This window comes from Mobula hypostoma, chromosome 14 (genome assembly GCF_963921235.1).
Source record: "Mobula hypostoma chromosome 14, sMobHyp1.1, whole genome shotgun sequence".
In the NCBI taxonomy this organism is placed as follows: Eukaryota; Metazoa; Chordata; class Chondrichthyes; order Myliobatiformes; family Myliobatidae; genus Mobula; species Mobula hypostoma.
The window spans coordinates 51,528,196-51,544,189 of record NC_086110.1 but is presented as its reverse complement, the minus strand read 5'-3'; the positions used below and the strand labels follow the sequence as shown (position 1 = coordinate 51,544,189).

General features: G+C 39.5%; 1 protein-coding gene across 4 annotated transcripts in view; it reads right to left on the bottom strand.

The window, feature by feature from the left end:
* Window positions 1–1,799: 1,799 nt before the first annotated feature.
* pkd1l2a (polycystic kidney disease 1 like 2a) overlaps window positions 1,800–15,994 on the bottom strand; it is a 100,346-nt gene continuing 86,151 nt past the window's right edge. For all 4 annotated transcript variants that reach the window (XM_063067122.1, XM_063067123.1, XM_063067124.1 and 1 more), the window contains 6 exons: window positions 15,623–15,750; window positions 12,551–12,711; window positions 11,439–11,649; window positions 5,164–5,265; window positions 3,370–3,501; window positions 1,800–2,102 (listed from right to left, as the gene is read on the bottom strand). In XM_063067122.1, coding sequence (XP_062923192.1) covers window positions 2,004–2,102; window positions 3,370–3,501; window positions 5,164–5,265; window positions 11,439–11,649; window positions 12,551–12,711; window positions 15,623–15,750 — 833 coding nt within the window. In that variant the 3' untranslated portion in view covers window positions 1,800–2,003. The remainder of the gene's footprint in view (window positions 2,103–3,369; window positions 3,502–5,163; window positions 5,266–11,438; window positions 11,650–12,550; window positions 12,712–15,622; window positions 15,751–15,994) is intronic.

The window sequence follows — 15,994 nt, the reverse complement described above, 5'->3', positions numbered from 1 at the left end:
AAAGTAGAAAGTGAATGGACCTTGTTACCTGATTGGACAGTACCTAAATGTCATCAACCATACTTTTGCCTCCTAGTTATAATTTTTAATGAGTAATGAATTGATTTATCTCCTGGTAATTCATAGCAATGTTTTAAAGTTCGATCTCCAGTTCCTGGAGTTTGGCCAGTCCTGGAAAGAAAGCTGTAATCATAAGGGTGAAACATAGAAGCAAGTTGGGAGACGTGTTACCGAGGGGAGTTCAGTAAAGCCTTTAGTGAACATTTTATTGGGAGTGAGGTTTTTCCAAGCAGCAGAGGTTGAGAGTGGTGGAGCTGGAACAGGACATGCTGAAGAAGACAATCCAAAATGTCTTTCTCACTGATGATTATAATCGCACTAGTTGACTCAAGGTAATAAGTTAATTTGAACTCAAAGGAAAAGAAGCCATGAATTTAGTTGAATTAATTCAGTGGATGAAGAATCATTTGGTGCAAAGAGTTCAAAGAAATAAGAGAGTGACAGGATGTGTGGTTTTAAAGTCCTGGAAATCTGAAGCAAGGACCAGAGATTAATGTTGTCTAGATGATTTCAGCACTTATTATAGAGTAGGTAAATGTGTTAGAGAAGAAAAACATGATAGAACTGTGAGATGCAGAGCATGGCTGTTGCTGAAAGTCTGAAGGAGAGGAGAATGCAAATAATATTCAGCAGCTCAAGCAGAATTTGTGGCGATAGAAAAACTCAGTTAACATGTGGATCACCTTGAATCAAACCTAGCCGGTTCTGACACAACATTAAGGGCTAATTATCTGTGAAGTTGTGGAATTCAGTATTGAGTCCTAAGGGGTATAGCGTGTCCAGATGCAGATGACATGATGTTCCTTAAGTTTATGTGGGTCTTGGAACTATATCATTAATTAAAGATAGAGGATTTAAAATAGGAGTGAGTTGGAAAATTAAAGTAACAGCAAATTAGAAGCTTAGCATCATCCTTGAAAACTGAATGAAGATGTTTTGTTAAATAATCATCTAATCAGTGTAAGGGAAACCGTACTGGGCACCAAATGCAGTGCCCTAAATTAGAAGTACAAATGAATTTGGCTTCATCTTCACATTTTGGGTCTTTGGTTAATGGGAAGGGATGAAATTACATCAGCAGCAGCTGCAGGGAGAAACTGGAGAATGGAAGTGTTTGTTGAGGTGCAATAGCAAACTAAGGAGTTGTGTGAGGGACCAGTCTCTTTGAACATGAACGTAAGGGGAACAATACCTTTTCTTTAGCTGGAAGGAGGGGGGCTGACAGAAGAATGGCAAATTGATATGTACTTGAGAATGTTGCCAATTCTGGGTGAGGCCAACCCATGGTTAAGGAAAAGGAAGGACCTTTCACTGTCATCTCATCAAGACACATAGGATCAGGACATAGAATTAAATTCTTACAGGAACCAGGAGGTGAAGTATAGACATCTGTCAAAATTTGTGGACTTGCAGTGGATTTATAAATGCAAGTTCTCTGAGCTTCCTGTATCATTATGGACCTGGTTTAATTTTATAATTTAAGAGACATTTTAATCTGTTTTCTAAATGTGGCAACTGGGAATTGGTTTAGGATCCAATAGAGAGTCTGGAGTATCATTGTAATCATAAGAGGAATCTGATCTAATTTTGAAAATGGTTTTCTGAATCTACGTGCCTGTGATGCAGGTGCAAACAGGTTTTTCATTGTTCTGTATCTCACTGTACCTGTGTATATGACAATAAATTCAGCTTGACAATGAACAAGGTTGTGATGCAAAGAAAGTGTTGGAATAAAAAAGCACTCACAGATAAATTATCGTACTTTTCATCATACTTTATTTAGTACACTGATGTAAGAGAATAACATAGATTTTAGCTATTTTACTTTGAATATTAATTAATATATCATTATACTATAGATAGTCTTTAATCTATATGAATCAAATTACATGCAATTACATAAACATTAACTGCTAGATGGTAATCGAAGCTGTTTATGACAGTCAGCCTCCCAGCTGTGAGGAATCCTTCTTAGATTTGATCCCCAAGAAACTGCACAATTTTGTCAGCATTAGATCAACTATTTCTTCTTCCTCAGAAGCCTTAAAGATAAGTAAAAAAAAATCCTTATATTATCAATTTCATTATTTTTAGTTTAGCATATTTGAGCTGTATTTTCATGTAAATCAACCGTTTCAGAATTGTACAGAACCACCATCCTGTCAATTGTAACTCATTTAACACTCATTATCAGTGTAAGAAAACTGAGATCAAGTCACACTCCAGGGAATAGGATATAATACTCTTGGCTGACATTCCAGGGAAGGACTAGGGACATGATAGATTTCATCTTTCAGATGAGGTGTTAAACTGTGGATATAAAGTATATTGTGACATTGTTTGGAATAAGAGTTATCCTACGGTCAGTATTATAAAATCAGAAATGGAGTATTGTGCCATTCATGCATGACTGGGTGAGAATTTCCAGCATGTGAGTAGGCTCCTACGTCCACAATACAACAATGGTTACCTTGGGAAAGTACTTAATCAGAATCCAGTTTAATATCACCAGCATATGCAAAAGTGCTATATAATTGAAGAGTCATTGACTGCATAATGTTTAATTTTAGCAAGATACAATGTAATTAGTGCAACAAATTTACACAGTAATCCAGTAAGAGAGCCTGTAGCCAAACTCAAACACACAAATCTAATGTCAAAAAAATTAGCTTTTTGGCATGATCTGCTTACTTAGATTGCATCTTTTAATTTGAGCGGTTCATTGCTAAAGCTCTTGTGACTTCATGTCCACGAACAATGTAATTTGCATGTGAAGAAGGGAGAAGCCTTGTTGTTCATAAAGAGAGAGAAAATGTGCAAAAGCATTTCTGACTCGAGGATAAACAAATTAGTTTAAAAAGATGTTGAAGCAAAGCAGCTATTTACTAAATAATTGAAATGATTAAAACCTTCATTGAAAGTACCAAGAAGATATACAATTGGTACACAGAGCAGATTGGGCACAGTGATAATGAAGGTAGCACTCCAGCATCACAACTTCAGTGACCTGGATTCAAACTACATCTCTGGTGCTATCTGGGTGGAGTTTGCATGTTTTCCCTGGGACCACGTGGGTTTCCCAAAAACATCCTGGTTGTTAGGTTAATTTGTCACTGTAAACTCCATTTCATATTGGTACATGGTAAGAGAATGAGAGGGAGAAAGTTATAGGGAAAGTCATGGAATGGAATTGATTAGATGTCTCTGAGTTGGCATAGACTCAATGGGCAGAATGGTTCGTTCTGTGTCATAAAGGAATATGAAATTATATATAAAAACAAATAAGTTAATAAAGATTATTATGCAAACCTTGTAATTCTTTTGCTCCTCACTGAATGCCACGAGTATAACTGAGATGAAAAGGTTCAACACGACAAATGTCATAAAGATAATACATGACCCAATCAGAAATGAACCTAGAATTGGATTATAGTCCAGTACCTGGTCAAGTAAAGCAAAAAACAAAATCAAATTTAAACCAGTGACAAGTAAGAGAAAATCTGCAGATACTAGAAATCTGAGCAACAGACAAAATGCTGGAGGAACTCAGCGGGCCAGGCAGCATCTAGAAAAAGAGTACAGTCAAAGTTTCAGGCCAAACCCCTTTGGCAGGATGTTTAAACCAATCTATTTTGGTAAATGCACTGAACCCTTGCAAAAATTGAATTATTTGTGAAAATGACTGAAATTGCAAATTGATGTGAACTGAATCTATGAAACTCTATTTGGGTACATATTACCCGGGCATAATAAGGTAAGAATTAAATTGTTTTGTGAATGATCTGAAGAATATCATTGCCATAAATAAGTGAATAGAAAAGTGCAATGGTATGAACCCTTCCATGTTGCAACATCCAGGGTCTTAAGTGTGATTGGATCACTTAGGGATTAATTTATGTTCAGAATCTGGATTACAGTGCAAAGAGAATAAATTGGAAGGCAATTCTGGAAGTTTGAGTTTTGCACTACACAAGCTGTGGTCTAAAAAATGACACAATATATTATCCAAATGAGATATTTAAATGTTCAGCAACACACACAAAATGCTGGAAGAACTCAGCAAGTCAGGTAGCATTTGTGGAAATGATGAACTGAGTCGACATTTTGGGCCATGGACTGGAAAGGAAAGGGAAGATGCCAGAATACAAATAGGTGGGGGAGGGGAAGAAGGATAGCTTGAAAGTGATACATAGGTGAAGTCATGTGGGTAGGAAAGAAAGGGCTGGAGAGGAAGGAATCTGATGGGAGAGGAGAGTAGGCCAGAGGAGAAAAGGAAGGAGGAGGGAATGAAGAGGAGGTGATAGATGAGAGGAGGTAAGAGGCCAGAGTGGGGAATAGAAGAGGGGAGGGGGTGAATATCGATTTCTCCTTCGCCCCCTCTTCTCATCAAAATCTCTCCTTATTGAAACTCACAAAATATTGAAAAGCCTGCTGTAGATAGAGTGGACATGGAGAGGATGTTTTCGAAAGTTGGAGAGTCTAGAACCAGCAGGCATGGCCTCAGAATAAAAGTGCATCACTTTAGAACAGAAATGATGAAACATTTCTATAGCCAAAGGGTGGTGAACCTGTGGAACCTGTCATTGAGTATATTCAAAGTGGAGGTTGATAAAGTTATTAATAAGGGTATCAAAGGTTACAGCTGGAGAATGGGATTAAAAGGGAAAATAAATCAGCTATGATCAAATGGTGGAGAAGACATGATGGACCAAATAGACTGAGTCTTTGCTGTGGTAATATGAGTTGAACTGCATTTCCTAGCTAAGCAAATTCAGTGATCCCATATTGAAAAGTTATGCAAATTTGAACAAAGGCATTGGCTGCTTTGAAACCTGCTCCTGCTCTTATTTTATTATATATATATGTTAACATTTATAATGGATGGGCCACATTTCAGAGGGAATACATTTACCAACTCTGAAAAATACAGCTGACAAATGTAGACAAGCTGTCCCACACCTGCACTATAAATCATGAATCCTACTATAGAGTAATGCAGCATGGAATTTTTAAAAATTCTATGAAAATAGATTCAAAAACAGTTTAACTTTTAATACAGTTTCTGCAAGGAATTGTGCATTTTTAGGTGTTTGATTTCTGTACCTCTTCATAGTTGAAGATCCCCAGCTGAAGACTGACCATTGTCTCTACAGCATCGAATATGGTTTTGTAAGAAGATATACTCCAACCAAACATCAGGTTCGTCTGTAGAAGAGTGCAGGCATGCATTACATTTCTCATTACAGTGATGGATGTTAAATTATCACATCTGATAATCAAATCATTTAAAGTAAAATTAAAGGAAAATAGTATCAAAATTGGCAGTAGACTTTCCATCCTAAATTTATGCAAACAAATTTAGCCAAACACCCAAAGAATGTCAATGGGTACTTCATAAACCCCAAAATAATTGCAGCTGATGAAGGGTCTTAACCCAAGATGTCAACTGCTGATTTCACTCCATAGGTGCTACTCCTTGAAATATTGACTCTTTTTGTCTTTCCACAGCTGTCACTTGACCTCCTGAGCGTTTCCAGTTATTGTGTTGTTATTTTCCTCCCTGGAGGTTGCCTACACATGTAATGATCATAAGACCATAAGATATAGTCGAAGAATTAGGCCATTTGGCCCATCGAGTCTGCTCCACCACTTCTTCATGGCTGATCAATTTTTTTCTCTCAGCCCCAACCTCCTGCCTTCTCCCCATACCCCTTCATGCCCTGACCAATCAAGAATCTATCAATCTCTGCCTTAATTATACATAAAGACTTGGCCTCCACAGCTGCCTGTAGCAAAGAATTCCACAGATTCGCCACACTATGGCTAAGGAAATTCCTCCTCATCTCAGTTCTAAAAGGACACCCCTCTATTCTGAGGCTGTGTGCTCTGGTCTTAGACTCTTCCATCATAGCAAACATCCTCCGCACATCCACTCTATCAAGGCCTTTCACCATTTGATAGGTTTCAATGAGGGCACCCCTCATTCTTCTAAATTCCACTGAATACAAGCCCAGAGCCATCAAACACTCTTCATATGACAAGCCATTCTATCCTGGAATCATTTCTGTGAATCTCCTTTGAATCCTCTCCAGTTTCAGCACATCCTTTCAATGATAAGGGGCTCAGACCTTCTTACAATACTCCAAGTGAAGCCTCACCGGTGCTTTTAAAGTTTCAACATTACATTCTCTTGGAATGAATGCTAACATTGAATTTGCCTTCTCACAACTGACTCAACCTGCAAATTAATCTTCAGGGTATCCTGCACAAGCACTCCCAAGTCCCTTTGCACCAGAGATTTTTGTATTTTCTCTCCATTTAGAAAATAGTCAACCCTTTCTTCTACCAAAGTGCATGACCATACACTTCCCCATATTGTGTTCCATCTGCCATTTGTTTGCCCATTCTCCTAATCTGTCTAAGTCCTTCTGCTGCCTCTCTACTTCCTCAAAACTACCTGCCTCTTCACCTATCTTCATATCATCTGCAAACTTTTCAACAAAGCCATCAATTCCATCATCCAAATCATTGACATATAACGTAAAAGGAATCAGTCCAAACACAGACCCTGTGGAACACCACTTGTCACCAGCAACCAACCAAAAAAGGTTCCCTTTATTTCTACTCTTTGCTTCCTGCAAATCGGCCACAGCTTTATCCATGCTAGAATCTTTCCTGTAATATCATGGGCTTGTAGCTTGATGTGTGGCACCTTGTCAAAAGCCTTCTGAAAATCCAAGTATACATAGTCATAGTCATAGTCATACTTTATTGATCCTGGAGGAAATTGGTTTTCGTTACAGTTGCACCATAAATAATTAAATAGTAATAAAAGCATAAATAGTTAAATAGTAATATGTAAATTATGCCAGGGAATAAGTCCAGGACCAGCCTATTGGCTCAGTGTGTCTGACCCTCCAAGGGAGGAGTTGTAAAGTTTGGTGGCCACAGGCAGGAATGACTTCCTATGACGCTCTGTGTTGCATCTCAGTGCAATGAGTCTCTGGCTGAATGTACTCCTGTGCCCAACCAGTAAATTATGTAGTGGATGGGAGACATTGTCCAAGATGGCATGCAACTTGGACAGCATCCTCTTTTCAGACACCACCGTCAGAGAGTCCAGTTCCATCCCCAATTTCTCTTTGTCCATTAACCAATTTCTCTTTGTCCATCCTGCTTGTTATTTCTTCAAAGAGTTCCAACATATTGGTCAGGCAAGATTTTCCCTTGAGGGAATCATGCTGACTGTGGCCTATTTTATCATGTGCCTCCAAGTACCCTGAGACCTCATCCTTAATAATCGACTCCAACATCTTCCCAACCACTGAGGTCAGACTAACTGCCCTATAGATTCCTTTCTTCTGACTCTCTCCCTTCTTGAAGAGTGGAGTGGCATTTGCAATTTTCCAGTCTTCCAGAACCATTCCAGAATTTAGTCATCCTCTTCAGCCACCTCTTTCAGAACTTGGGGGTGTACATCATCTGGTCCAGGTGACTTATCTACTATCAGGCCTTTTAGTTTCCCAAGAATCTTCTCTCTAGTAATAGTAGCTTCACACACTTCATGCCCTCTGATACCTGGAACTTTCACCATTCTGCTTGTGTCTTCCACAATGAAGACTGATGCAAAATACTTATTCAGTTTGTCCGCCATTATTATCTGTCCAGCATCATTTCTCAGAGGTCTGATATCCACTCTCACCTCTCTTTTGCACTTTATATATCTGAAGTAACTTTTGGTATCCTCTTTAGTATTATTGGCTAGCTTACTTTCGTATTCCATCTTTAACTTCATAATGACTTTTTTAGTTGTTCTCTTTTGGTTTTAAAAAGCTTCCCGATCTTCTGACTTCCCACTAATTTTTGCTCTCTTATATGCCCTCTCTTTGGCTTTTATGTTGGCTTTGACTTCTCTTGTTTGCCACTGTTGTGTCATTTTTCTTTTAGAATATATCTTCCTCTAGGGGATGTATATGTCCTGTGCTTTCTGAATTTCTTCCAGAAATTCTGCCATTGCTACTCTGCTATCAGCTCTGCCAGTGTTCTTTCCCAATCAGTTCTGGCCAACTCCTCTCTCATGCCTCTGTAATTCCCTTTACTCCACTATAATATTGATACATCTGACTTTAGCCTCTCCTTCTCAAATTTCAGGGTGAATTTGATCATATTATGATCACTTGCCCCTAAGTCTTTTCCTTTAAGCTCTCTAACCAATTCTGGTTCATTACACAACTCCCAATCCAGAATAGTTTATCCTCTAAACTAAAGGCCAGCCCTAGAGGTCCTGCCTTTAACTTAGCACCTAACTCCCTGAACTCCCTATGCAGAACCTCATCACTCGTCCTACCCTTGTCGTTGGCACCTACATGGACCATGACTTCTGGCTGTTCACCCTCTCACTTTATCCGACATACCTTGGGCCCTGGCGCCCCGGAGGCTTGATACCGTCTGGGAATCTCGTTCTTTCCCACAGAACCTCCTGTCCGTTCCCCAAACCAACAAGTCCCCTATCACCACAGTGTGCTTCTTCCACCCCCACCTTTCTGAGTCACAGAGGCAGAATCAATGCCAGAGGCTCAGCCACCCGAATGATCTGGGTACCTTGGATGTAACTACCTCTCTATACTGTATGTCCCATCTATCAGCCTCCCAAATGATCCGGAGTTTATCCAGTTCCAGCTCCAACTCCTTAACATGGTCTGTTAGATGCTGCAGGTGGACGTACCTCGCAGCTGTAGTGGTCAGAGACACAGCAAGTCTCCCTGCCTCCCCACATCCTGCAAAAGGAGCATTCAACTATCCTGCCTGACATCTCTATTGTTCTAGCTGAGAGATATAAAGAAGGGAAGGAAAAAATCTTGAGCTTTTCTTTGATTGGGCAATGTTCGTTCTTTATTTTGATCTTCTCGTCCAAAAGCAGAGTAAAGTCATGATATCACAGATGGTTTTGTGTGTGGGGATATGTAGAGTCACACTCCAGCCAGAAAATGGGGAAGTAGGTTGCTTTTCAGTTGTTTGTCCAGTAATATCTGCAAGTTACTCATCAAATAAGTGTAAGGGGTTTCTTCTTTTATGTTCTTGCTAAGGCTAATAAAATGGCTCCTTTGTTATGTTAAAAATAAAATGGCTTCTCTGTGATGTTAACTGCTGAGACGGTGGTTCTCTCTCTGGCAGCTTGTTTGGGTTATATTACTGATAATGAGAATTGTATTCATTTGCTAAGCAATTGGGATAGATGTTATTCTTTCTTGTGTGTCTCTAAGCTATTGTTTTCGCGGGCTTTGGGGCAGAGGTGTGATGGGGACAGAGAGAGGAGACACGATGAGAGAGATGCTGTAAGCTGGGCGACGGAATGGACCCGCGCGGGAGTCCGAGGCTCTGGGTTTTGGGGAGGAGAACTGAAGAGGAAGGATGCGCTGGACACACTCTGGTTGACCCGACCGTGGTTGGTCCCAGGCGGCGGGCCGAGGGGGTCGGAGGAGATCGCATGGTGGAAAGAAGACCCCGTTCATCGAGCTTCAACGATTGTGCACAAAGTGGTTGAACTCTGATAAGTTTGGCACCTTTTACTTTCCTTTTATATTGTATCTCTATTAATTACATAGTTCCAGTAAGATCTATAAATTGCATATGGTGTACTGTCTGTTATTTTGCATGGTGGGGTAAATCACACAGCATCTACACAAACTCAATTACTGAGTTTGGAGGGGCTGAAGGCTGCTCCCCCTAGAGGGAAGCGAGCTGAGCGAGCCTGAGGCTTACCAGGGGGCTACATAACGTTTACAGATTGAGGTGTAATGGGTAAGTTGCCCGTAGCAGCACAAGACCTGCAGTCCTTGCAAGGACAGTTCGCCATTTCACCTGCAGCTGTCTAACAAGAGAAAATGAAATATGCTTGAACAGGGAATTTTAGGGAACCCTCTTATTTAATACTTGATAGTAAACTGAATAATGCCACCAAATATTTTGACACAATTTTTGACTATGCAGATGCAAAATCTGTTCCAATATTGCTGCCTCAAGAAAGCAACATAAATTAAAGATAAATCCCTACAATCCACTTGGGCCATGCTGTCTCCTTGCTGCTACCATCAGGAGGAATGGAAGCCTGAAATCCCACCCTGGCAGGTTCAAGAGCAGCTACTTCCCTTCAACCATTCAGCTGAACCAACCTGCACAACCTAATCACTACCCAGTATGGTAACACCAGAGCTACTTCCATCAATTTGCACTACAATGGACATTGTTTTTCAATTCCACTGGTGTTATTTCTTGTAAAAAAAAAGTGTAAAATTTATGTTTATGTTTTTTGTGAATGCTGCTCCTCTGATGGTGTTTGCTTGGGATACTGCTGCAACTAAATTTTTCTTTTAAGACTGTACATTCATGTATTATTACAATAAACTCCACTTTGACTTTGAATCTGAGTGGCCTCTAAACACATCTGTGATAACAAATGCTGGAAATATTAATGGGTCAGACACCATTTGTGGAAAGAGAAACAGGTTAACATTTCAGGTTGAAGAAATGGGAAAGAGGGAAAACTCTTTAGTTGTTAAAGCATGGGGAGAGGAGTAAGAGGAGAGAGAGAGAAAGAAAAGAGAGAGATGAAGAGAAAATGAGCGAGAAATAAAAAGAAAGAGAGAGGAAGAGAAAGAAAGACAGAAATAAAAAGAGAGACGCAGAGAGAGAGAGAGAAAACACCTCACCCATAAGTATACTGCATAGGTGGTATACATCTAACAAAATACTGGAGCCAATGCCACCATATTCTTATGGTCTTATACTGAAATCCAGCACTCCAAGTAAAGTCCTCCTTTTGACTTGCAGAGCTGAACTCCTAGAAGAACTCTAATGTGAGTACTTTTTAAAGGGATTATCTACCATATGCGGGTTAGCTGTTGAATGATTTCTGTTGGCTGTTGGCATGATTCCAATAGCTTGTGCAGCTTTTTAAATCTTTTTTCAAAGTGGTACAACCTACAAGGAGTGGTATGACTGGTGCTCTGGAATCTTTTCCTGACTCCAAGTCCTAGATACTCCCGCTTTTCTAGCAGGTGACGCTGAAAGGTGGAAAACCAGCAAAAACGAACTCCAGATGATAAGGGCAGTGGCTACATGAATGGAAATTAATGGACAATACATTCAAAACAGATTTAATTTAATATATATCTAAGAAAATTACTTATCCAAAATCATCTACAATCCCAGAAATTCTAATGTTCACTTGTCAGCTCCAAATATGCTGAACTTGATCTGTGGTTATGAGCTACATATTTCCAAAGAACAAATGGAGGATAAATTGTGATTAGTAAACCTAAGTAACAATGAACTAATGAAATACTTCGTATTATTCTTGCTGGAATACATCTTCTTACCGCGATAGAATAGGCCAGGAACATGATCAGAATAACAGTAAGGAATCCTGAGATGTCTCCCCATGCCCTTCTTAATGTAGATGTAATCATATTGAGCTTGGGGTTAAGGCGTAGCAGATGCCATAGCTTTATTGTTGCAAGGAGAACCAGGAAGGCAATTAAATATCCCATTATTGCATCCGCCATAGCAGTCTCATAGAAACTTACAAACCTGTAACAAACACAGTAGATTGGAAATTAGGTATAAACTTAGGTACAATGCACGTAAATGTGAATGCCTTGCAGACAAATTTCATCTGTTCAGTAACAGTTTTGGGAACATGAGTTCAGACTTATTATGGTTTTCTGATGTTGATGAGACTTTTGCTGCCGTTCTCTTGCTGAGCAAATAGTTTTATTTGCCACCAGGACAGGAAATTTCTGCTCCCTGACATTTGTTTCACTCAATGTCACCTTTGGCAAGGAAATCAATAATTACATGGCATAATGCTAACATAATAGGAAATAAAGTAGATTTTAAGAGAAAGTTGATGAAAGTAATATAATGCAGTAGGAAGAATAGGAAATTTGATTTATAAACACCATAGCAAGAAAGTGCAGCAAACTCCATAGAGTAGCAGGTTGAAGGAACTATATGCACACATGATGGAACATATTTGTCATCCAGCTATGTTTAGAAGCCAAAGTGAGTCACACTCCATATGGCAAGGTTATTTTGCAGTCTTGATATTCCTCAGTAGCAGCTATTGTTTTTATAATGCAGTATATCTATGTTTAGCTACAATAACTTTTTACTGTCAATTCACATCCTTCATCTATATTAATATCCACAAGGCATTATTATTTTGGATAGTCAACAGTTAAAACTTGGAATTCAAGAATGCACTGTAAAACGGGAATCAACGATGCACACAAGAGATTTTGTAGAGTAATACACAAAATGCTGAAGGAACTCAGCAGGTCAGGCAGCATCTATGGATAGGAATAAACAGTTGACGTTTTGGCCCAAAAGATGCTGCCTGACCTGCTGAGTTCCTCCTGCATTTTGCGTGTGTTACACAAGAACTAAGGCCCTGCTCTTAAAACATTATAAATGATAAGCAAGGACCTACCCTGTTCTGTGACCATGATAATATTCAATGTCTCGCTTTCCTAGAAGTGTTCTCTTTATGAATATAGAAAGTGCGCTCCAGCTGATCATTATAATGGCTGTCTCTAGAAGGTTCCATTTGCTTTGGAAGTATTTCCATTTCTGTTCTTTCAATTGTTTGCCCTGGGAGAGATCAGAAAATATATAATGCACAACAGATTTTCCTATCTATAAAATCTGATAATAAATTAGAAAATGCTGGAAATTCAGTGAGAACCTGCAAGGAAATAAAACATGGTATAAGTTTGTCTCCAGTGAACCTTCATGTATGGACAGTGGAGAACTCAAGCTGTGACACCCTGACCTCAATCTATATGTGGAGGAGTGTTTTGTGTACCAGTGGAATGGGAATGATATTGGAAAGAAACAAAAATATACAACAGTTTGCTGGAAAGGAGGAACCCTTTCAGGATGTTGTCGGTAATAGATTAAGAGTCCCGACACTAGACAATTGTTTGCCCTCTTGCCTGTTATCCAAATCTTGAGTGGAAAATCTTGTTCTGCCAGGCGTTCCACAAACAAAAAAAAAGTCAGTTTTTTATTAAAGTGGATGCACCAGCAGTATTGGCAGCCACTGCAATAATTAAATGTAGAAATTGGAGAAGATGAGGTAGTTCTTCTTCAGAGCACTTAAAGCTAAGAGGATTTTTGGTTCAAAAACAGATTGTTCTATCAATATAGTAAGGAAAAATACAGGAGCAATGTCAGGTTGGCTCTATGCCACATAGGAGATAATGGGGCAGATAATAAAACCTTGTCCAATAGGTATATTTTAAGAAGTCACAAGAGACGACAGTTGCTAGTATCTGGAGCAAACAACAAACCGCTGGGGGAACTCAAAGACCTGATGTAGGGTCACAGCAAAAAATGTCAACCGTTCCTCCAGAATGCTTCCACAGATAATGCTTGACCTGCTGATTTCCTCCAGCAGTTTATATTAAACAGAATTGTCTCATATGAGAACAGAGAGATAGCAGGATTTAGATGTTTAAGAAGATTATCTTAAGGTTTAGGCCCTCTGTGACTGAATGCAGATTCACAAATGATGGAGTGAAAAGATTAATTTGTGAGCATTGTTACGTACCCCCGTAACTGGGTTGCCAAACCAGCAGAAATGGATCACTCAGTTGGAGTCTGGAGTACTAGAACTAAGAAAGTTTTATTAAAGAAACAAGCAACACAGTAATCGAAAGGATAATAAATGCAACAGTTCAGTGATGATAAACACACATGTGCACAGAAGTAAGATAACAGCATCAATCAAGCTCTATCGTTGTCTAGGGGTAAATGACCAATTTCAAAATGACTCAAAGTTCAGTCCAGTTAGTAGTTCAGTTCGCAGTAATCGTTGCCATGGCGATGGACAAGGTGGGGGAAGAGAGACAGAGAGAACAGGAACAACTCATCATTCAGCACAGCTTCACTCACAGATCAGCGAGATGGCTCACAGACCAGCGATATTGCTCACAAGCAGCTTTTGGGCGGGTCCTTGGTGATGTCACCTGAGGACACCGACTGTGACCCCTCCTCCAGATGCGGTCGATCCTCTGCAGTGAACCCGGCACCCAGGCAAGGGCGGACACACACCGGGTTCCCGCTGATCGTACCTTTCCACCCTTGTCGTTGGCTGGCACTTCTCACCCACTCGTGAGAGGCGCACCGCTTCCAGGGTCTCGTTACCTCGGGTGGCGTGTGTGTCTGTCTTAGCGAACCTGTCCCTTTTTATCCCCCTGCTGGGGTATCGCCTGTCCATCACTTCAAACAGTTCAGTGTTCAAAGGGGGGAGCCGCTCCAGACAGCTCTCTCTCCCACATCCCTTCATTACACATCTCCAGACGCTGCTCCATTGTTCCTTATCTCTCCTTCCCCTGAGGGCAGGTGGCAGACCAACTGCTGATGCCACTGATGCTAGCCCAGGCCAGCAAACATCTTAATTTTATGTGTATTCTCGTAACAGCATAAGCTCATATTCAGAGGAATACAAATTCTCGATGGACATTTAGAAGACTTAAATGGCTTGAGGAGAGCAATCAAGAAGAGGCTGTTTTTTGAGTGACTGAATGACCGGTAGGCGGGAGATACAGTCTTAAGGTGATTGACAAAAGAAATGGAGTTCATACGAAGGTTCACATTTTTTGGTTTTGTTCGAGACACTATGGAACATTTTTTGTTCCATTGCTTCTGGAATGCTGTACCTGGAAGTTACAATATAAGGCAGATTAATATCCTAACGTTCAAAAGAGAATTGGATAAATGTTTGGAAATGATAATATTTAATTAAAAAGAGTATTTATTTTAATTACCTGTATGTGCCAAAGAGCTAGCTCAGGTACTGTGAACTGAATGACAACTTTTTAAACTCAATCACTTAGTCATTCCTTCTGCTTTCATTCCTGATGCTCCTTCATAGTCAAAGGAGTGTAAAAACATGGCAGATAACAACATGAATGCCTCTTAAACTTCATTTCTTGCGTATCATCACAAATCTTCATGAAGCCTTGAGTTTGTGATTGAATTTATACAAGATCTTTCCAAAGCTCAAAGTAAATTTATTCCGAATGTATGTACATGTTACCATATATATATATACTTTGATAATATACAGTATTTTAATATACAGTATTTCTGTTTTTGCACATTTTTAAATAATCTATTCAATATATGTAATTGATTTACTTGCTTGTTTATTATGTTTTATTTTATTTATTATTTCTCTCTCTCTCTCTCTCTCTCTGCTAGATTATGTATTGCATTGAACTGCTGCTCTTGTTAACAAATTTCACGTCACATGCCGGTGATAATAAACCTGATTCTGATTCTGAATCTACCCTGAGATTCATTCTCTTGTAGGCATTCACAGGAAAAAAAGTAATACAATAGAATTTACAAAAACAAAACTGCCGTATATATAAACAGACGAAGACTGACAAACAATCCTTACCTCGAGATGGCTTGTTTCTCTAGTATCTCTTAATGCTGGTGATATATTAGTTATTTTACAGTTGCTCATAATGCTCACCTGTCATAGACTTACCTGAATCACCATGTAATAGATGAGGAAAAGGAAGTAAGCCACTTCAGCAGCAACAACAAAAATGTGCAGCTCGTCAGTGTACTGGTAGAGACGGATACTCTGAATATCAGCACGTGTAAAGAAGGCCCCTGCAAATAGACATCAGTACATTATTTAACAGAAAATGTATTATTTTTAAATAAGCTTTGCAAGAAAGCTCAAGAAATAAGGCTCCATCTCCAACAATTAGTTGAAGAATTTCACCAATGGTCATGCACCTCTGCTAAACATCAAGACAGCCCCTTCCCCCCCGCAATCCTCTCCAAAATCTAGAAGTTATCATGTCTTGCTAATACCAGTAAAGTATGTCAATGGCCATTTAATTAATGCTGG